A 23,595-nucleotide genomic window follows, 5' to 3' on the forward strand; every position below is an offset into this window, starting at 1 on the left:
TGCAGGGACTCTTCTTCAACACCTTTGTGCTTGCAGTTTGGGGCTCTAGAACCTCTTGAAACCATTTCTCAGCACTACTCAAGGCAATTTGGCCAGAACCAAGGAAGTCTTGCCTAGTCTCACCTACTTTCTCCACGGCTGTTCATCCCATACTTTTTCTTTGGCGGGGGGGTGTCATGTAGAGCCCTGAACCTTTGTGTCTGGTCCCGCCAGTCTGTGTGTGCTGCCTTCCCACCAGGAGGTAGCTTTCTCCTGCAAAAAGTAGAAGAAGCATACTGTTCAAGCTGTCTGGAGCAGACACTCAGAGCCTTGGAAGAAGAGAAATACAAGACTCTACAAAAGGTCTTCGGTTCCAACTGCCTTGCCTTGGGTGGTGCTGTGGAACAGATTAGGGCTGTTATAGGAAATATTGGTGAAAGCACTGCAACCATCAAACAAGAGCCCTTCCATATGGATCTTTTGCAGCCCCAGAAAAGGCCATTCTTCTCCAGGTATTTTCTTGTGATGCACAATTTGAGAACCCCTACCTAAAATGTCCTTAGTTGCAGACTGAAGTAAAAATGTGGAGGGGGCATATTCTAATTATAACAGAATAAAATTCAATTCATCTATAAATCACCTAAAACTTTGATCATTGGAGGAATCAATTTTAACTAAGGGGCTCAGAATGAAGTTACATTTGTGGTACTAGTTTGATGATGGAGTATATTACACACGAAAGACAATAATTAAAGGTGGCATACCTTTGACAAAGACTTTGGCTGCAATCCTATATATGCACCTGGAAACAAATTCCATTAAATATACAGAAACTATTGGTGAGTAAATATACATAGAATTATTTTATAAAATTATAATTATCCAAGACTTCTTTAAAGTGAACATGTATTAAAAAGGAAAGTTAATATAGAGAGATAATCAACATTTATTGATGAATAAATTATACCAAGTGCTATTTTTTGCTTTTGTTTGTTACTGTATATTCCTAATCTACATTGCAGTCTTACATAAATTCAGTGGAGCTTTCAATTTGGTATATAAGTTACACAAAGATAAGGCTTAGTTTTGTAGAGAATAAAGATGATGTATTGACTAGGTGTGAAAAACATTTCATCTGGAATCAAATTCCTTCAGATGTCCATGGACACTTCCCTGTGTATTACTTGTTCTTCCTAGTATTTTTTTCTCTCTTCTAGTATTTTAGGTTGTACCAACTCCCTGTTATTTCAGGAGGGACTTGTTGGGTAATATATCTCTTAGGTCAGAGCTTGCTGTAAAAGGCAGATTGGAACCAGTGCCATCTTAGCTGGAAATAGTTAAAGAACATGATTCACCTCTCATATAGCACTCTCTATAAAAACTATTACAGAGTGGCATTTGACATAAAATTGTTGGAAAAGTGGTATGCCTAGAGTTGATCAGATATGTCCATGCACATTTTGGTTCAGATTTTTTTTAAGGCAGGGTTTTTTTGTTGTTTTTGCTGTTTCACATGTCTTTGCACACACACACACACACACACACACGTACATGTATACATGCAGTGTTGCTATTATTTAAGCTTGTAACCTCAACACGGCTGTGTTACCTTCTGGCTTCAGGATTGGGGACAGAGTTCTAGAGAAAACCTTGATGCAAAAATGTGCTTTTTGAAGATAATAGCAAGACTAATGGGTAACTTCCATAGCTCTACTTGTAATTCTTCATAAGCCACTCACTTTATTCTCTACATTAGTATTTAAATAACTGGTTCAGGATAATTCCTTCTATTTTACACCAACTAGATAAGGCGAGTATTGCAATAAAATAACTTATACCAGGGTAATTTAGGTTCTGATAGCTTGAAGTTGCAATGTCCTTCTAATGTTATTGCAGCATTGCAGCTTTAAATCAGTGTAACTGTGACAGTGAATAAACTTTGGAGTGTGCTGGGGAAGATTCTGAATGGCTTGATTCTAGCTGCCACTTTGCAAACTCCCACATTTCCTATGAAACATAAATTTAGTAATGGTAATGAGCAGAAATCCATACAAAATAAAGCTTCTTTTGCCTTCTTGACTTTTTTTTGTTTGTCTGCAGATGCAGAACAGGATAACTGTAAGCCAAATAGCATCAGCTACTCTAGAAAAAAAATAACACCCAAAAGTTCAGCTCACATAATCACTGGCCAGTAAATGAACATCTGTGCACTCCTGGCCCAAAAGGATTCTGTGAGTTGCCCTGGGACTGCAAAAGTGAGGAAAGACATTTTTGTATTAACATTGAGTCAGACAAATGTGGATTTCTGGGTTAAAAGGTCTCTTTGAGTAATAGTAAGCAAAATGTTTCAAGCAAAAAACAGCTATTTCCTTTCTATAGTATTTCATGTGTTTTGACCTCCTGGGATTGGCTTATTTTTGTTTTTAATTCTTCCAATTTGTGGAGATACACCAGCAAATAAAATAGCACATGTTTTTCTCCCTCCGGCTATTACCTGGAGCTGGTTGAGGGAATGAAGAGAATGAGAGAAAGTTATTTAAATTTGTGTTCCCTGCCTGTTACGTAGTGCTTTCTTTTTCAGGTGGGTTCTAAATGTGAAAGTATGTAATGTAGGTGCATTAAAGAAACTTTATGGTGGACTTTCAAGTTGAACTGCAAAACAAACCAGAAACCCTTGGCTTGAGCTTTGCAGGAAAAGAGGCACAGTGGAACCTTGGTTTACGAACTTAATTCGTTCCATGACTCTGGTCGCGACCCGAATTGGTCGCAACCCGAAGCAAATTTCCCCATAAGGTTCAATGTAATTACCGTTAATCCGTTCTGGCGTGGAGGACAGGGAGGCGGCTATTGCTTGGAGGGAGAGTCCCCCTCCTTACGACCACATGTCAGGGGTGGAAAATGGCCGCGGACCACATGTCAGGGGCGGAAAAATGGCCGCGGACCGTGTCACGGGAGGGAAAATGGCCGCGTATCCTGTTCGTACCCTGAGGCAGAGTTCGCAAACCGAAGCAAAATTTTGCGGCCGGAGCTGGTCGTAACCCGAAAAGTTCGTTAACAGAAGCATTCGTAACCCAAGGTTCCGCTGTATATTCTCATTTTAGCTTCTTGTGCATTTTGATCTTCAGTTCATCAATTTGTTTTGATTTTGAAAAAAAAATGTGTATGTAGCCCACTCTTTTCTTTCCTCTTCATCATCATCTTGAAGGGTACCACATGGCAGTCTTCTTTCATCTTTTTAGTTACTCTGTTTTCATTCTTGCAACGTTATTTGGCATGAAGAATAACTTGGACAGATAGGAATAAGCCATCTTACTTTTTGTTCTCTAATTTTAATTTATGCTAGTGTGAAACCCAGTTTGACAAAAATAAGAATTGCCTAAGCCAGTCCCTTCTAATGTATGGGACTAAATATATGAGACTATAATCCCTATAATTCTAAAGCAGTTGTGTTACTGTTTACACTGATTAGACACTTTGAAGCCAATTCTAACACATATGAAGAAATAGCCTGCAATAGATTATCTTGTAATCTAAAACTTTAAAATGCAATCCTGTACCAGTAATCAGGAATAAGCCAGACTGACCCATGTGTATAACTGCAGTGTTGAATTTTGATCTATAATTTTCTATATGAGGAACATGTTGCTTGTTTGCTGAATTAAGATCTTAAACAGTTTTATCAACAACATTGTATTGTATATCACTAGTGACATAACCCAAAGATTCTGACTGATGGCTGCTAGTTCAGAATGGACTCTGGCCATCAATATCTAACAGCATATCCAGACAACCCATATTGTTTGTAGCAGCCCCGTATCTGTCATCAGTTATAATTGTGGAACTCCAGTCACTATCACACTGCGGATCCTTCTATCTTCTGCTGCATTTATGTAGGCTCCTTATGCTAATTAGAAAACTAATAGTGTGGTGGCCTTGGTTTTAACATCATGGTGATTTTTATTTTACCAGAAACCAATATTTTGATTGATATAAACAACTTAAAATATAATGCAATGAAAATTAAGCATGCTTAATTTACAGAGATTTTGGTAATAGATCAATGTAGTTAATTTTTTTCTACATGGTGCCAATCATAAAAATTTAGAGATTTGTGTTGCATTAAATTTGACTCTGGTAAAAAGTCACCCCATAGAAATGTAATGTTGATAGCATAAATGGAACAATATTATTTTAAAGTCATTTTTCTCCTCTTGTAAACATGTTTTATCTAAGAGGCTGTAATCATATACTGTGAAGCAGAATTTAATTATTAGTGTTGGTGTGATTTATGCCACATTTGAACCTTTGCAGTCATTTTTTAAATTATCCACTTATGTATTGTAGGTGCAAAGAAGGATGAATAACAGAAAAAAGTAAAAGCTGAATTGTACCTATATATAATTTGAATAATCTGTAGAAAATAAAAAAACTTAAAGTTTAGAATTAGAAGCTATTGTAAACAATGGTAAAAAAAATCACTGCAAATTCCCAGTAAACGTTTAGGTTATGTTCACACACAACATTAAATCAGAAGTTGGACCTAGCGAACCGGTTTAGTGCCAAGAGTTGTTTACTCCTTCATATGAACAACTAAACAAACCAAGAAGAAGTTAACTTTGCATTATGTTGACATCAGAGATAATAACCTATTGTATCCAAATAAGTCATAGTCTAAATTGTTTATGTGTTTTCTCGGATTTTGCAAATGGATAAGTAAAGGAGAATAAATGGAGTACATGATTCATTCACAATGCAATTTAGGAAACCAGAAATTATAATGTAATATTATGTGCAAATTTGATTATAGCATATATTTTTTTCTTTCTGTGTTCCACAGATATGTGGACATAAACAGGAAACAATGTTAAAACTTTATAGTTAAGGAGATAAAGATAGATGTATATCATAGAAAGGGGTAAAGAGATAAAAATAGATGTGTATCATAGAAAGGGTAAAGAGATTCCATTTTCTATATCTGCACCATCACGTTCCCTTGGAACCTAAATATTCAGAACTAGGTGTCACAGAATGAGGAACAATATACTTATATTATTCTCTTTGCCACTTTAATGTAATTTAAAAGACAAGACAAAGTATGATTTATGTGTTAAAGAATGCCCATAGATAGAATTATAACCATAGTAGAAATGGACCATTTTACAACATTGGCAAAATAGTTTATTCTTGTTAATTGCTATGATTACAACAGTATTACACTACAGAATCTGGACAAAGGGTAGCAGTGTGAAAGAAATGGCTGATTGAAATGGTGTGAAAGAGAATGATATAACTAAGGTACAAATAATAACTGATATTATTCTATTCTAATATTCTGGGGAAGAGCCAGCAGGTTTCAGCTCTGAGATACCATCAACTGAAGTAGCATCTTTTCATGCAACTAATCTGCTTTAGTATGGAGCCAACTCCCTTCTCCTAATTAATGCATCAAGACATGGTTTATCAGATGCTTTTGGTAAACATAGATTTACTAAATGAGAACTTAGGTTGGTCAAAATCTTTTCATCTAATGCATTTTTAGACTAGTTGAAAGAGTAGAATTGATCCAGTCATAATGTTATCTGAGGTGGCGGGGTATGCACACATAGAAATCCTGTAGTTATAAATATTTCACCTGCGCAAAAACATTTTACCTCCATATAGTTGCTGTATTTCATTTCAAGGTTTTGTTTCAGACCCTGATGTGCATGAGTAAATTTGAATAATGGATTTCTCTGCTCCCATCCCATGTATCTGTTAAGAGAGAAGGGTCTGACTGCCATAAATGGTAGTGCTAAAAACTGCTGTAGATATAAATCAAAATGGTATAGAGAAAGAAGTTGGCTTGCTTTAGCGTATGTTATGATCTAGAGAAGTAGTTGTGACTGGAAGAGGTCAAATATGGGATTTTGGATTGCGTGTTACCATAAATGGAAAGTTGTTATATATGCTATAATGTTACATTTTTAAAGCATGTCATAATAAACTTGTATTTCTATATTATTACTGACTGTTTTAGTATAGATTACAGGACTTTGGATGACTTGTGTTTAATGTATTCATGATTTGTAAAGTGATGAAATAAAGAGAAGTATATTTAAAGTAGACTACAGCTAAAGCAAATGTATATAAGGATATAATGCTACTAGAAGACTATTATGGAAAACTGGATTTGTTAATGTTGCTGTATTAGTTTCCAGAATTAACTATAAGGTGATGTAGTTTTACATGTGATTTTATTCCTTTGCCTATATTTGCTATGGGTATTTAGAAGAAAAATAAAACTCAGTACTGATAAATGCAGACTTTTGTGCAGCCTGGAAGGAGGTATTATAAGGAATACCTCCTCCTTCTTCCCGTCTCTGTATACTCAATTCAACAAAATAGGCTATTTTTATCTTTCAGAAGGACATCTGCTATTGTCAAAAAGGTTGTGCATAATTCTGTGGATTATAGATAAACTTTTTATCTTGCCTGTTAAATAAAAGAGGTCTCCATGATACTTTAAGATTGAAGTATTGCAAAGCACTTCCAAAGTAGCTCTTGGAAGATAGTCCATAAACTGAAGATGACCCAGAATGTGGAGGCATGGATCATGAGTTTTATCTTTGGAAGTATCATGCCATTTCCATGTGAAACAGCTACACTGTTTGCTCATTGACTTTTGAGACCAATTGAAGCTGCTAGCTTTGATGAACAAATCTCTGTACAGCTTACACTCAAGCTACCACCAGAACAAAGTTCATCCCCCGCTCTCCGGTCTTTAACAGGTCATCTTTTACAGTCCCCACCGTAGATATCTATAAAACCAACAGCAAGTTCTGCTTCTTTTTTCCTATATTGAAATATTTTGTGGGAGGACAAGAAAGTATTAGACATGTCCCTTCCTTGTTACAGTTTAGGAAGGTGCTTAAAGCATATTTATTCACCTATTCCATGTATGTTTTAATGTGAGTTTTCTGTTTCGTTTTTATCTGACACTTTTAATGTGTGTCTTTTAAAAATTCTACATTTGTAAATAGGCACTGATAAAGTAGTGGGTGACACATACAAAGTGGAGAGAGTAAGCTAAAGATGCCATATTCTGGTCCCTGGGAGAGTAGCCCTGGAGCAAATGAGAGAAAATGTAGATCTTCGTCTTTGAAGATAGAAAAAGAAGTTTGAACTGCTGAAAAAATTCCTTAACCCTTGCCAGAAATAGACACTTTGTTGATAGTGATCTGACCAATTCCACCAACATCTCTCTCCCCCAGAACTGGAGGAAAATATAATAGTCTTCAAGCTAGTATCCATAGGTTTTCTTCTCACTTCAGTCAGTTGAAAGGAAATTATAGCATTAATGAGAAATAGAAAAGGGGTGGAAGTGGGGAAAGCTTAGTTATTTCTTCCCTACTAGTGTAACAGACTTTGAATAATGCATCTCCTCCCCCTTTGCAATATCTTCAAGATATTTGCAAGAACTCCCAAATGTTCAGATTGTTTTCCAATGGTTAAGGGAATGTAGAGTTGCAACAACAGCAAAAAACTTTTAACCATGTTCAGCTTATTTTTAAAAATTGCTGCCTCTGACAAACTTGAGCCACAGATGAAATGTAATAAACTAAGGCAGTGTGCACCTATAACACTTCTACAACTATTTTTTAAAACTAAGACAGTATAATAGATGAAGCCATTTGATGATTGTGAAGCAGTCGAGAAAGAAAAAAAAATGAAGGAAAGGTTGCATGGTGCTGTTCCACATCCAAGTGTAATGCAACTATTTCGCTTGCACACAGCAGTGTTATGCAATGCAGTGTCAATAGTACATAACATTCTAAATGACTTGTGCTGCAGCTTTCTTGAAGATCAAAATCAGAAACTGGCAGCATTAGCTTTGGATGAAAGCTCTTTTTTTGGGACACAACCCCAACATCTTCTCTGCTAGGTAAAGCCATAGTTGTATGGTTTATTCCTGAAAAGTGAAAATTGCTTTACGATGCTTTAAAAAGCTGTAGTAATAGCAATTATTAAAAGTTAGAGGGATCTTTTTTCTTTTTTTACACACTTCTATTCCTTGTGTCATTTATATCTTTCATTGAATCTTGGGCACAGCATGTTTCAGACAAATTATTAAACCAAAAAAGTATCTAGCGATGTACAACGAGTAGTGCTTTGGGAGTTTATGGATATATCTATAGAAATAGCAACTGCTGGCAAGATATGTCTTGGAAACTGGATGCTCTTCTTAAGTCTTATGCATGCATGATAGACACACTAAAATTTATTACATACCATTTTTTTGCCATTCTCAAAATGTTTTAAAAGTTTAGTTATTGGTGATGGTAATAAACAGCTATCTTGGAAGAATGGTGTAAGAGGTAGTTCATTTTGATTTGAAACAAACTTCCTATGGATTTTGTGGGTGGAGGGTTGGAGGATGTGTATGCATATGTGTGTGTGTCTTGCCTAGGAAAACACTTTATCTATCTATCTATCTATCTATCTATCTATCTATCTATCTATCTATCTATCTATCTATCTATCCTGAGCAAGGTGGTTTTATAGCAGGAATAGTTACCCTATTGAATAACTCGCGGAATAGACTTCAAGTCACGATGCAGTTAGGAACTACAAAAATAACTTTCTAAATGTGCTGAAACACACCTGAAAGAATATGCTGCTTCTGCAATAGGATTTCTGGCTTTGGGGAGCTGATGGCAACTATAATGTATAATTGATTATTGATTATGTGCCATCAAGTTGGTGTCAACTTTTAGGAATCATGTAGATCTTCTCCAGGATGTCCCCAACCTGGGCCTTCAAGTCTCCCAGTGGTGTTCCCTTGCCTCTGTAATCAAGTTAATCCACCTTGTTGCTGGTTATTCTCTTCTTTTGTTTTCTATTATGGACTTCTCAAGAGTGCTGTTTTCACATAATATGTCCAAAATATTATAATTATTGTTATGATTCATTTGGTTGCTTTCCTGCCTATCTATACTATTCTCAAAAGTTTTCTGCAGCACCAAAGTTTGCAAATGTCAATACTTTTTCTATCCTGCATAATATATTATTCCAATGGCTTTGTAATCACTTAAACAAAAATAACAATTATTTCTGTGTTTAGTTGTTAGGAACTGAGGGGGTGGGGAGAGGTTGCAGTTGTAGGTATTTCCACTCAGACCTAATGTTGATTAATGCTTAATAAGCATCCAAGTTTGTTTATTATATGTAACTTAATGTGCTATTAAAAGAGACAGTTCAATGGGCTTGTCACATTTTAGGGTTGATATGTTGCAGGGACAAAATAGTGAAGCCAGTGTTGATAGCTGAGCAGAATCACCCTGAACCCCACAGCAATGGAACACTTTAGCTTTGTCCAGATAATTATATTCAACTATAGTTGAATATAGTATCTTTGCTAAAGCTGATAATTTCCTAATCAGTTCATCATCAAGGAGGCTTGAAACAGCTTGCCTTCTGGCTTATTATGTTCAATTGATTTTCCCTTAGCTTCTTTGCTAAGACTGGCAAATTTGACCAATTTCACTTTAAAGAATCTGTAGACTACACAATATCCCCAGTCCTGCTTCCTGTCTATGGTCAAGAGGGATTAGACAGTAATCATTTTAAGTAATTTCATAAAGGCAACAACAGGCAATTCTACATAATTTTTTTTCTATCCATCAGTTGTGTCCGATTCTCGGAAATTGCTGGACAAGTCCCTGCAGTTTTCTTGGCAAGGTTTTTCAGAAGCGGTTTGCCATTGCTTCCTTCCTAGGACTGAAAGTGACTGGCCCAAGGCAGGACTAGAACCCATGGTCTCCCAGTTTTTAGCCTGATGCCTTAACCATTACACCAAACTGGCTCTTAGTTTCTACATAAATAGAACAATCTAAACCCAGAAAGCAATTCAGGAATCAAATGAAATAGAATACAGTGAATGTCAATGTTAATCAGATATTGAAATATATCAGATAGAAGAACATTATCTTTCCAGAGTGAAGGATAATGAATAAAGGATTTAAATATTGTTTGCAAAGCTCATTGCTCTGAGAAAGCTACCACGATGGCATGTTTTTCTTTTGTAGTCTGCCATACTGGTTGTGATCCAGTAATTTTTCTCAGAGCCAGTTTGGGGTAGCGGTTAAGGAAGCAGACTAGAAATCGGGAGATGGTGAGTTCTAGTCCTGCCGTGGGCACAAAGCCAACCAGATGACTTTGGGCCAGTCACTTTCTCTTAGCCCTAGGAAGGAGGCAGTGGCAAACCACTTCTGAAATCTTGCCAAGAAAACTGCAGGGACTCAAAAACTGGCTTGAAGCCAGAAAAAAAAAATCAGAACAGATTTGTGATGCTCCAGATGTGCTTGGGACTGGGCTACATCTAAAATATTTACTTCACGGAAATTATTGAGAAATGACCGGATTGGATCATAGCAGAAGACACATTCTGATACTCTCTGATAGAATGGTGCTATAATCTGTCTGCCATAGCCAAGACCTTTCCCATGTTTCCAATAGTGGGAGGTAGAAAAGCCCCTCCTTAGTAGGTCGTGACAGCTGGGCAGGTACATACTGTGAAAAGGTGTATTGTACTTGCTACAGAAACTTGATCCTGTATCATGTTTCCATACTACTTATGGCTTTTAAGATCTTCATTTTCCCTTTGAATGAAGGTATTGCCAGGACATGCAGTTATTTTACAACTGGTGTTATTAATTCTGCATATTACTGATAACTCTGCATTTGCCACATTGTGCACTGACTGCATTTTCTATACTGACTTTGAGGACAACTTCATGTAGTTCATTACTAGCAGCCAATTATTCCTGCCTAGCAATGGTTGTAGTTCATGGGGCAGGGCAGCTGAAGCTGACCAAAATCAGTCCAGGTCACTGTGATTATTATATCTTGTTAGAAAGGAAGCTTGAATGATTACTAAGCTGGGACTTTTGTCTTCAGAAAGACTGTAATCCAGTTCTCAGAATTAGAAGTTATTACACCACAAGCAAAATGTGCACTTGATTGCTTCCACATTTCAGTTTTTGATTTGTTTTCCCGATTTGCTGGCCCCTGGCCATATTAGGAATGCAATTTCCAGAATTCTCAATTAGCGTGGCTAATGGCTGCTTTGAGTTCTGAAGAATTCTAGTGCCAACATGTCAGGTTTACATAATAAACAAATAATAAAGGAGCCTGATAATGATTAAGAAGTCTCCAACAATATCAAGAAAATGTTTTAAGGTGCATAGCAAGTATAATTTTTGTCTATATATGTGCATGTTCCTCTGTCCCATAATTTCTAATAAAGTGAGAGAATGTATGTATTGGGGTGGGGCAAATTCCAAAGACTTTCTTTGTATGCATATGTGTGCATATGAAGCTCTTTTTCAAAGTTAAAATAGCTTCTTCTTTTCTCCAATTTGTTTGGCTACTTTAGAAACTCTTTTCAGCTGTCTCTGGATGCCTTATATTGAAGCAGAGTAGGTATAGAAATGTAGAGATAGCTGCGTAGGAATAGCTTCTGAAGTAGCTATAAAAGCCTGGAAAAAATGCAGATGCTTACTTGAAAAGAGATGCTTTATACATACTTGTGTGTGTTCTTTTTAAGCCATTGCTTATGTGTGAACACATAATTCTTATATTTCTTCCCTTTTTTGTTTCAGGTGCATTCTACTCCCACTTCTGGGAACCAAGGCCCCCCAACAAAGTTTCTTTCTCTTGGTGGATTCAATAGATGAGGGGTGCAATATTGCAGAAGGTGACCAGACATCTGCAGGCTTATCTGGAACTATAGCTGAGCTTCTAGCTACTCACTATGAGTATTTTCCTCCATGGTTGCTGCTCCTCTGTTCGGCTCGAAAGCAGAATAAAGCTGTTACAAAGTTGTTTACTGGTGAGTACTATCTTAATGAGATAATAGTTATTTGTCCTTTGTACAGTGTTTTAGGATGATTGTATAGGACAAAGTATACAGAAAGTAGCATGAAGTAGATATTAGAAAATAAAAAGCTATACCATTAACTTATGGGAACAATCTATCTATATCCTTGGGATATGTACATTTTGTTTAGGATTTGTATATTCCAGATGTCACAACAGGTAGCACACCTGACTGACATTGACTGTTGTTTGAAATAAAAACTAAGCGGGGTCGATTTGGTTAGTAATTAGATAGGAAATCCCAGGGCTATAGTCTAGACTGTGGTAAGCCAGAAAACACCCTTGAAAAAGGTAATGGCAACCAACCTCCATACAGTTACCAAAAAAACTCTAGACTTTCCCATGTAGACCCCAGAGTCAAATGCAGCTTTACATTTACAAAGTCAATCAAGGCTTTACATTTAGTAATAATTAAATATAATTATTTGGAAGCTACCAGGTTTAAAGAATGCTCATGCATACATTTGTGTGTCTTTCTCTCTCTCCCCCCACCCCTCTGTCCCATGTGTAAAAATCTAGATTAGCCACCTTATTTTCTAGGAGTGGAAATTTTATTTTGCAAGTTTGTTGAATGGGTGTAGCTGCATTTGATTATGGGAGTGCTGTTGGCAAAAGCTATTGGGAATCTTCTACAACTTGTTGTTCCAGTCTTGGCTGACTTGTGAGCTCATTGTGTCACTCTGCTGCTATTGTTCTTGAGATTTTTCTTAAATGCAAAGAAGCATAAGCAGTGGATTTCCAGCCTGCATATAAAGCTCTTGTTTTAAGAAAAATATTTCAGAAAAACCACTTTTTTTTTTTAAAAAAAAGGCAAATTAGTAAAGCAAACGGTGTGTTTGTTTTTCACAGAAGTTCCTTGGGCTGTTCACATTTACACTAATGATATATTTAATGCCTAACTGGCGTCAATGTTACCTTCTGGTAAAAAGAGGTGGGGGGTAGGGGGTCCAGGACATCAGTGGGAAAGAAAATATTGAAATAACTCCCTGTGACAGAGATAATAATTAACATTTGGACAAGCGTGTCAGCAGTTGAAAGGACACAGGAATTTATTTTGTTTTGTGTTGCATTTGTTTCATTGTTTCATTTTTAAGGAATTATTTTTTCTTACCCTAAGAACAAAAGTTTAGAAGTTGAATGAATCATAACTACATTTCTAAAACAATAAAATGTATGGATCTAGACATCAAATAGGTTGATTTAACTTTACTTGAGTTGCTTTACAATCAAGTGGTAGAGCACATGGAATCTAAATAAACATTCATTTTGCATAATTATGTCTTGGTGCGTGTGTATATGCATATGATTATACAAGATTTTCCTTAAAACTACCAGCAGCTATTTTAGCTGTGCCTCAGTGATGAAGTATGAGAATGAACATACAAAGCTACACAACATGCTCATTCATGCTCCCTGTTGCTTTTTGTTTTACATTTGATATTTCTCTCTATTGCATAACTTTCTTACCTTATCCCACTTCACTATTACAGAGGGAAAATGCTTATACATGTACACATCTGTCTGCATGTAAAGATGATACAGGGTCCTCAGTTTTCTAGAAGTAGATTTGTAGTTGATTTCTGAATAAACTAGTTTATTTGCAGAAGATGACAAAGTAAAGCTCAGTGGCTTAGTGACTCTACCAAGAAAAGAAAAAAAAGCACACAGGATCTTTTCTACTGAAGGAACATACAACCTGTACTTTTCAGAGTACAGTCTCCCAAAATTCTGTCTGCATACAAATGTTAATATAACCAAGCTATGTCAGCAAGGTGTTGGGATAAGCCATGAAATATTAGGACTGGTGAGCTTTGGCCAGGAAGCTTGTAGGAGGCTCCTGAATATCCTTTTTATCTTTTGTAGAACAATCTTATGGCAGGGGACGGAGTGGGACAGTGGGGAAACAGTCTTAACTGTTGGACAGAGTGAATGAGTTTTTCAGATGACCTGATGAATTGTGGAACAGATCCACTGAGTTTTGGAAGGGGTCTCTGGTTATGTGCTTTCTGGCCAAATAATATGTGCTTGCTAAGTACATGGTCTTGAGAAGAAGGAGCTTGTACTTGTAACAGACTTGCTGACCAGATATACAGCTAGTGGATAGAGCCACATTCCTCACTCTCATAAGCACTCTTTAGAAAGAGGACTGGCAATCAAAACTAGATCTAGATAACTGGAGAGCAAGCAGGAATAGAGAGTTTTGAAAATAAGTTATGCTCATCTCATAGCTTGTTCTATTTTCATCTTCCTAAAGAAGAGTGTGATAGTTACTGCTGTTGTCTCCTTAACAGAGGAAAAGGTGAAAGGGCTGGATGTCGACCCTTCTTCTTTAAGACTCCTCACTGAAGTTGAAGAGCACATAGGCATCACAGAGAGATCTCTCTGTGAAGACCAGCAAAATGAGAGCACCAAGGAGAAAAGGGTACTGATATCTGTCCAGGAGCAGAGGAGAAGGTGGGATGGGCTGTCCTTCAGAAGGATAGGAAGGACTTGTACTTGCAAACATTATTGGAAGGTTTAAATTAAACGAAAGTGGGGACAGAGAGACAAAAACAAAGATTCAGTGGAGAAATGGTGGGCATTAAGAAAATGGCTGCATACAATAATGGTGGAGGCACTAGGCAGAAAGCAGTACTTGAAATCCAATACAACAGTACAAAGACTTATAAACAGCTACCTAGTCTATGGTGTCTGTACACTAGTGCCCAGAGAATATGTGACAAGCAGGCAGAAGTAGATTCTAACAAAGGAAATGTAATATCTGCTAGGTTTCAAAGAAATCTGGTAGGATGAGACTCAAGATTGGATAATAGAATTGAAAAGATACTGCTTGTTCAAAAGATATATATCCTATAAAGAGGGAGGCAGAATGGCTCTCTATGTAGAACAGTAATATGCTTGTGAAGAAATGTATGTCCCAAAATACGGAAATCTTGTTGAAAGCATTTGGGTAAGATTAAAAAGAAACAGAACTGACACTATTGTGGAAATTTGCTGTTGGCCACTTACCAAGGCAGAAGATTTGGACATTCAACAAGCTGATTTAGGCAATAGTGGTAATGAGATACTCAAATGATTCTGATATCTGCTGGAAGGCTGACAAGGAGTGGGAAGCCCAACTTAATTCTTTTTCCCCGTGCCAATAATTTCATTTTTCAAAAGATGGAAGAAGAAACTATGGTGCCAGCTATCTTAGATTTAATCCTAACAGACAGAAAATAATTGCTGAATGGATGGAAGGAATTTAGCACCTTGTGAGAATACAATATCAAGGTGGAGTTTAATTCTAACTAAAAGAAAAGCTTGGAAAAGTTAGTCATTTAGATTTTATGAAGCAGATTTTAATGAAATTCGGTTGAAGTAAGTAGCATAGTATGGCTTGAAATCCTAAAGGAGAAACAAGTTGGTAAATGATCCTCCAAAACCAGATTCCAAAAACAAACAAGCTACAAACAATCCGTATTAGAAGAAAACATGAGAAAAGATTTTAAGGGCCTATATGGGTGAGCCATATAGTGTATATATATATAGTGAAGAGCCAGTTTGGCATAGTGGTTAAGGCCCTGGATTTGAAACTGAGTTCTGGTTCTGCCTTAGGCACAAAGCCAACTGGGTGACCTTGGGACAGTCCCTCTCTCTCAGCCCTAGGAAGGAGGCAATGGCAAACCGCTTCCGAAATCTTGCCAAGAAAACTTGGCAAGTCCAGGCAGTTGCCAGGAGTCAACAATGAGTTGAAGGTACCCCAAAAATAAAATAAATAAATAAATAAGGATTAATAGCTATGTCACAGACAAGTTGAGAAACAAAAAAGAGACAAAGAAATTGAAGCAGAGCCTGATATCAAAGGAGGAATAGAAATTGACAGCTTATTGTTATAGAAAAGAATCAGGAAATCCAAACCTCAGAATGAGATGAAGCTAATGAGCACTGTAAAGTATTGAAACAACAAAGATCACTAGGCTGAAATTACAAGACAGAAAATTCAGGCTGATTTTTAGAAGAAATTAGAACAAGCTGTGAAACAGTGTATTTAGAACAGATGTGGATTCCCTCACTAGAAGATCAGAGATAACAGACTTTGTTAAAGAACCAACCTTTAGGAACAGATTTTCACTTTTTAAATCCTTACATTCATACTCACAGTTTTAAAAAAAACTGCTGTGAAGCACTCACTCTTGTGGAAAAGCATCCATTGAGTGTAGCTTTCATAGCAAGTAGTGTCCTGTATTTAAACTTTATGAAAGGAAGAATCACAGCTTTGGGGTAAAGAATATATTTGTTTGCTTGTTTGTAGACAACCATATGGTCCAACTTTGCATTAGGAAACTCCAAGTGACTTTTTCTTAATATGCACTTAGTATTGTATTCCTAAATACAAAAGCAAAATTCATCCTGTGAAATGCCTGTATTTTACATAAAGTAACAGCCACACACACACCCCGGTTAGCCTTATCTTGTGTGCATTTTACAAATTATGAATAGCTATACATTCAACATTTTGGGGTGGGATGTGTGTATAAAAATATTTTATTGTATATTATATATACATAAATCTTTATTTAGAATTTTTATTAATAGTAAAATCTAATACAAACTAAACTTAAAGAAAATAGGAGTAAAAAGTGCAAGGGAAAAGAAAGAAAAAAAGAAAAAAGATAGAAAAATGTAAGGAGGTAATAAAGAAATATATGAGGAAGTGACTTCCAACCTTCATCAGAACAAGTATAAACAAATTTAATAACTCTTCACCCTTTCTAAAGTTACAAACATATCTTCATCCCATATCCCATTTTTTAATCTATAAACAAATCCTTAAAACATCATCTTTTCAGCCCTGATGTCAGCAGAAAGTCCAAAAAGGGTAGCCAGAATTAACAACATATCTTAACCTTATAAACCATCATATAAACCAACTTTATATTCCTTCCTTTTACTTCTAACAGTCTTAATTTTTAATTCATTAAATATTGTCATAGCATTTGATTTCTCTTCATTTCTTCTTTGTCCAATTGCACAGAGTTCTTCAAGACTTTAACAAGCCTCCTTTGTAAATCCAGTCGGAAAAAATTATCCAGGTCGCTCTCTTGGTTTGTCATTTGTATTTCCCTTTTAAATTTTAGAACTTCAGCTAGTTTCTTTTGTAGAACCAGTGAAACATCCTTTCTAAATCATTATCTTGGCCTATCAGTTGTAAATCCACTTTTGATACCATCTCTATCTTGTCAGATAAAATTTGTTCTACGTATGACATTTCTTCAATAATATCTTTTGGACATAGTCTATCCATAGAAGCAGACATCATTACTGACATTGTTGATATTGTGGCTACTATTTTGTGATTCTATTCTTCAAAAGTCTCCTTCAGTATTTTTATTGTCATAACCATCTTATATGCCTGTATATCTTTCCTCTACCTAAAATTTTTAGTTCCCTCTAGTGTCCAGTTGTTGAAATCATGAAATTATTTATCTATGTTGTGTCTTGTAAAAACCAAAACAGGATCTATTTCCCACGAGAAGCTGTTTGTACTTTATCATTAATTCCAAAATTTTATTGTAAAAGTTTCAATATTCCAATTTTATCTGGACCCTTAGTCTGTTTATAACTTTCTGAGATCAAAATCTTATTTAGCTTTTTGCTGTCTATTTCAGATTCTTTAAATTCTTAAGCTTATAATTAAAGTTTTCTTTTGTTCAAGATTAAAGGCAAACTGACCCGGTGTTTTCAAACTTGTCATTCCAAAGGTCCCTAATGGCTTAGAAGTAGTTAATGAGCAATTTCTGAAAATGATTAGAAAGTGAGGTTTGCAAACTTAGCATCCTTTAAAGTCACTGCCACGGTTGCAAGCAAGATAGCTTATCCCGTTGTTTCCCGGTGCTCAAAGCCATGGAAAATCATTGTCCTGCAGTCTCCTCACTGGGAGCGGCCATCTGGAGCACTTATGGGTAATCTGCTGTCCCTACCTGGAGAGGTTCCAAGGGACTGGTCTACTCACCCGTTCTTTGGTCTTTTCTGTGGTTGTCAACTCCACTTTCACAGAGCCATCTTCAATTTGCCATACCTCCTCCGGAAGCCTCAACATTTGGGGTTTTTTGAGGAGTTGTTTGTTTTTCGTGAGCATTATATAAAATATTTTCAATGTTTAAGTTTTCTACCATAGTGGCAAGGAAAACTGAGAACAAACAAAACATGCCTATATATATACTTGTTTTACTAAATCTATATTGCAGACTGTCATTTTTGAAAAAGTAGCATGTCTTGACAAAAAAATAGGAGTAGCAGCTACTTGTTAAGTCAGAAAGAACTGCTTTGCTTCCAGGAGACAATGTCAATAACTGCCAGATATTCTGAAGTATTCATTTAGAAAAGATTTTGAAATAATGTGAGATTCAAATTGGAAAATATTTTTGAAATTTAGATATAGTAGATTTTATAGTAGATTTGGATACAGTATGTCAGCATATAAACTTTGGTGATCTGTACTTAATTTTCCAATTAAGAGCCAATTTCACTTAGAATTTAAAGCAAATTTCCCAGCAAAGTGCTTTCCAGATGTGGTTGTGTATTTCCATATTTCCTGTCCAGTCAGTTCAGCGTATAGGGGGAACTCCAAACTGGGGAAAACTAGGTTAAGCTCCAGTTCCATATAATCTCTAAATCAGTTTCTCAACTGGTCATACATAGAGGGAGTGATTTTCATCACAACTGTTCCGTTTTGTTTCGTTTTTTAAAGCCGATATTACCTTGAAACTTGAAGAAATGTGAATTCCATTCCGGCATTCACTGGAAGGTTGGGGTTCAAACTGGGTAGAGAGCAGTGCCATTTTCACAGCCCTGCTCTGCCTCTATCCAGCCTTAAAGAGTCTTTTCTACCCAAAGCTTGAGCATCTCTGGCTATGCAGGAGCAGCAACATTTGCAACAAGGCATCTTCACAGCAAGTTCATTTATTAGAATTATTATACCAATATATAAAAAGAGCCTCACCTCTGAGGAATGCTATGCTACATTTTCCACTATTCCCAAGCACCAAAAAGGTAGGTGGACCTTGAAATCAAAATTTGAAGTTCTTCCCGAACATACATACATACATATATTACAATACATACATATATTACAATAATTTTGCAATTATTGTAAAACAATGGAACCACAACTTTAGGTGACAAAATCAGCCCGTTGCATCTCAGTCTAGCCTACCTTAGGGATAAGAAAGCATTTTTCATCACATCCATATTGTGGAATGATCTCCCCATTGAGATAAAACAGGCAAGGGTGAAATATTTCCCAAATATTTGCCCAAATATTTCTCTGTCAAAATTAAAAGCGACCTTAGAAATTATGATACTTAACATTTTATTATTTTAACCCATTATTGATAGATTTTGTTATTTTTATTGTAAATTAGTGGGATTGAATAAAAAGAAACATATAAATTCTTTTAAGACCCATTTCATTATCTCAAGTTCCAAAGAACAGGTTAAGGCTTGGCATGATTTGGCCTGCAATTGTTGTCAAAGTAGTTGTACCCAGTGTTTTGGGCATTGGGATATATATTTAGCACCTGTAATATTTTAGAATAGTTTCATTTGTAAATTTGTATTCAGTTTGTATATGTTTGTGTATGGTGTGTATGTCTATAGTATATGTAAGTAAATTTTACACTTAAACATTTATTTACAAATATATATGTGTGTATATGGACACACGCACATACACATACTGTATATTGGGTACAAAATATATTTTGAAATTATGAATATTAATTACTGTAGTATTTTTATAGCAATTACCATATTTCAAGAGTTATTAAAATGCCACATGTGCCTCAAGGCCACATGTCTATTACTGAAATACCTGAGTAGCAGTTGGTTTGGTTTGGCCGGGGGAGGCATGGATCTTGACTTGAAATCAAATTAAATGGCAGGGAAATGAAAGAATTATTTCAAAGGGCATTATTGGAACTTTGTTGCCCAGAGCCCACAAAAGCCTGTAACCAGAAGCAGTAGAATTTCAGAAAAATTGTGCTCCCTTTTTAGGTTAATTACACTCTGATTTTCTCACAGTGCCTTGGGAGAAATAGAGTATAAAGCATTTTTTTTTAAGCCCAGAGAGCAGAAAACTGGAGGATCCTGTTTTCCTTTACATTGTAAGTGTAAAGGATGATGGATGTGCCTTATGATGTCCTTGTCAGAATGTTTTGAGGAAAACCAATATGTATTTCAACTCAAACTACTTGAGGGGAAAGGGTCCAAAGCCGCAGCCTTCAGTTATATAATTGCCTAGGCAGATGAATCTGTGAGCCCAGAGGCCTCACGTGTGACACAGAGTACAGAATTATTTTGCAAAGAAGACAGTGGTTGAACACTGCTTACAGATTTTCAAGAGATTCCTATGGAAATGCAGACTCCATCTACCAAAAATCTGTCTGGTTTTTCTGCATACTCTCTTATCTTGAAATAAAGACCAAGGTCCATTGAGAACCTTTGATTATTTTCATGTTGATCTCTGCTTTGAACTTTTCTTATTTCAGGATAGTGACTGCATCTCAGGTTTAAATTAAACTGAATTAGACTCGAAGATGTTATCAGCAGATAAGTTTGCCCGAAGAGCAGGGAATGTTGCTTAAATATAAGCATTCAAGTTAGACAGAAGTAACTAATGGATTCCATGGAATCTTACTTCACTTAATTACTATTTGGGGAAAGATGTACTTATTATTACTAGATTATACCAAAGCTGTGATGCAGAGTTAATATATATAAAAAAGCAGGTATTTCTGTGAGACAGATTGTAAGATATCACGCAATTGTGGAATAGAAATACAGTGCATTTGGAAAGTATTCAGACCCCCTTCACTTTTTTCAATTTTGTTATGTTGCAGCCTGATACTACAATCGTTCAAATTCATTTTTTTTCTCATTAATCTACACTTAGTACCCCATCATGAAAGTGAAAACAGAATTTTAGAAATGTTGGTAAATTTATTAAAAAGGAAAAACTGAAATATCACATTGGCATAAATGATATTTACTCAGTACTTTGTTGAAGCAATTACAGCCTCGAGTCTTTTTCGGTATGATGCGACAAGCTTTGCACACCTGGATTGGGGGATTTTCTGCCATTCTTCTTTGCAAATCCTCTCAAGCTCAATCAGGTTGGATGGGGACCGTCGGTGGACAGCCATTTTCAGGACTCTCCAGAGATGTTCAGTAGGGTTCAAATCAGGCCTCTGGGTCACTCTAGGACATTCACAGAGTTATCCCTAAGCCATTCCTGTGTTGTCTTGGCTGTGTGCTTAGGATCGTTGTCATGTTGGAAGGTAAACCTTCGGCCCAGTCTGAGGTCCTGAGTGCTGTGGAACAGGTTTTCATTGAGGATATCTCTGTCCTTTGCTCCATTCAGCTTTCCCTCAACCCTGACCAGTCTCCCAGTCCCTACTGCTGAAAAACACCCCCACAGCATGATGCTGCCACCATGCTTCACTGTTGGGATGGTATTGGGCAGGTGATGAGCAGTGCCTGGTTTCCTCCAGACATAACGTTTAGAATTGAGGCCAAACAGTTCAATCTTAGTTTCATCAGACCAGAGAATCTTGTTCCTCACAGTCTGAGAGTCCTTCGGGTGCTTTTTTGCAAACTCCAAGCGGGCTTTCATGTGTTTTGCACTGAGGAGAGGCTTCTGACTAGCCACGCTGCCGTAAAGCCCAGATCAGTGGAGGGCTGCAGTGATGGTTGTCCTTCTGGAACTTTGTCCCATCTTCACACAGGATCTCTGGAGCTCAGAGTGACCATCAGGTTCTTGGTCACCTCTCTTACTAAGGCTCTTCTCCCCTGATTGATCAGTTTGGCCAGGCGATCAGCTCTTGGAAGAGTCCTGGTTGTGCCAAACTTCTTCCATTTGAGAGCTATGGAGGCCATTGTGCTCTTGGGAACCTTCAGTGCAGCAGAAAAATTTTTGTAGCCTTCCCCAGATCTGTGCCTTGCAATAATCCTGTCTTTGAGCTCTGCAGGCAGTTCCTTTGACCTCATGGCTTTTGCTCTGATACAGTATGCATTGTTAGCTGTGCAGCCTTCTATTGAGAGGTGTGTGCCTTTCTAAATCATGTCCAATCAACTTAATTTACCACAGGTGGACTCCAATCAAGGTGTAGAAACAGCTCAGCAATGATGAAGAGAAATGGGAGGCACCTGAGCTAAATTTCAAGTGTTGTTGCAAAGGGTCTGAATATTTATGCCAATGTGATATTTCAGTTTTTTCTTTTTAATAAATTTACAGACATTTCTAAAATTCTGTTTTCACTTTGCCATTATGGGGTACTGAGTGTAGATTAATGAGAAAAAAAATGAATTTGAACGATTGTAGTATCAGGCTGAAACATAACAAAATTGAAAAAAGTGAAGGGGGTCTGAATACTTTCTGAATACACTGTAAATAGCTGAAAGGGGAATACAATGGGTCTAGCCAGTTTTCTTTTCACTTTGGAAGCACATCCAAAGTAGAGTTTCATTCAGAATATTCCAAGTAACTAGTCGGGAAACTCTTTTCACAAATCCTCCCAGAACTTTTCAAAACTTCTGTCATGCTGATACAAACTTCAACAAATAGGATCACAGAGACTGCAGGAGACAGCACCAAATATTTGCACCTCTCCCATTCTATCAGCAAAAATTCTCTACTGTGTCAGAATCATGGAGGGAAATGCTTTTGTGGAAGGCCCATTCTGGGACCACATTTATTTTCCATTTATCATGTTTGTATTCTGCATATAGCAGTTAACAAAAAAATCAACACCAGAGATAAACAATAATCAATGCAAAAGTAAATATATAAAATATCACAAAGCATTTAAACAATAAGAACCCAGAAGCGTATAGTATCATAAAATCCCAGAAGACTAAAACACAAATTATATGAGAGAAAGGCTAAAGGGTAAAAAATAGTCATTCAAATCCATTTTAAAGTGAGTCAGAAAGAGGCAAATTGAACTGTATCGGGAGAGGGAAATGCACACATGAGTATGTATATACTTATTTGCATTATTATCCAGAAATAGTGTATGAGTTTCAGTGGCCTAAATAACTATTCCAGTTCTATGATCCTTCTAGCACTTGTATCTACTTGTAGCATGGCACAAACGTGGTCTGGAATTGGTTTTTTTTTCTGCCATATTCCCATGAGATGGTCTTCCTCTCATCCCTAGCCCGTAACCGAGACTTGACTAGTAGAGTGTTACCCCTAATATCAACATACATTGCCCAAGGTCATCCTATTAGGCTTTGTCACTCAAGGGAACTCAAGTAATTGCAGTGACCTAAAATAAAGGCAATAGAGACAGCATAGAAATTGGCAGTGGGGCAGGAAATGTCATGCTTTTAATTTTTTCTTCTCACTCAAAGATGGGTGGATAGCACTTTAATTCAACAGTAAAGAAATGACCTATAATTGAAAGGAATTTGGAAGACCCTGTCTGTTATGAGAAACCTGAGCAATCAATATGAAAAATGCAAAGAAGCCTAAAGCAATTTTGTAGAGTAGAGATGAGTTTTGGGGTAAGGATACAAATGTTTTAACACCACTGTGTACAAAATTATCTTCATAAACACTGTGTCCATTTTTGTATACTGAATTCAGAATATATTTATGCAAAGCACAGGTAGAATTGTTCCAGGAAATGAGAATAGACTTCAGGTCATGCACCC

The 23,595-nt window shown here is 36.6% G+C and overlaps 1 protein-coding gene across 3 annotated transcripts in view; it reads left to right on the top strand.

Moving 5' to 3' along the window:
• ANKRD50 (ankyrin repeat domain 50) overlaps window positions 1-23,595 on the top strand; it is a 52,621-nt gene that overhangs the window by 9,957 nt on the left and 19,069 nt on the right. For all 3 annotated transcript variants that reach the window (XM_088132877.1, XM_088132876.1, XM_088132878.1), the window contains exon 3: window positions 11,619-11,848. In XM_088132877.1, the coding sequence (XP_087989003.1) occupies window positions 11,619-11,848 (230 nt within the window). The remainder of the gene's footprint in view (window positions 1-11,618; window positions 11,849-23,595) is intronic.

Source organism: Python bivittatus, unplaced genomic scaffold, assembly GCF_059951505.1.
Source record: "Python bivittatus isolate LINGU-HERP-01145 unplaced genomic scaffold, Pbiv_v1 ctg000070_np1212, whole genome shotgun sequence".
NCBI classification, from domain to species: Eukaryota; Metazoa; Chordata; class Lepidosauria; order Squamata; family Pythonidae; genus Python; species Python bivittatus.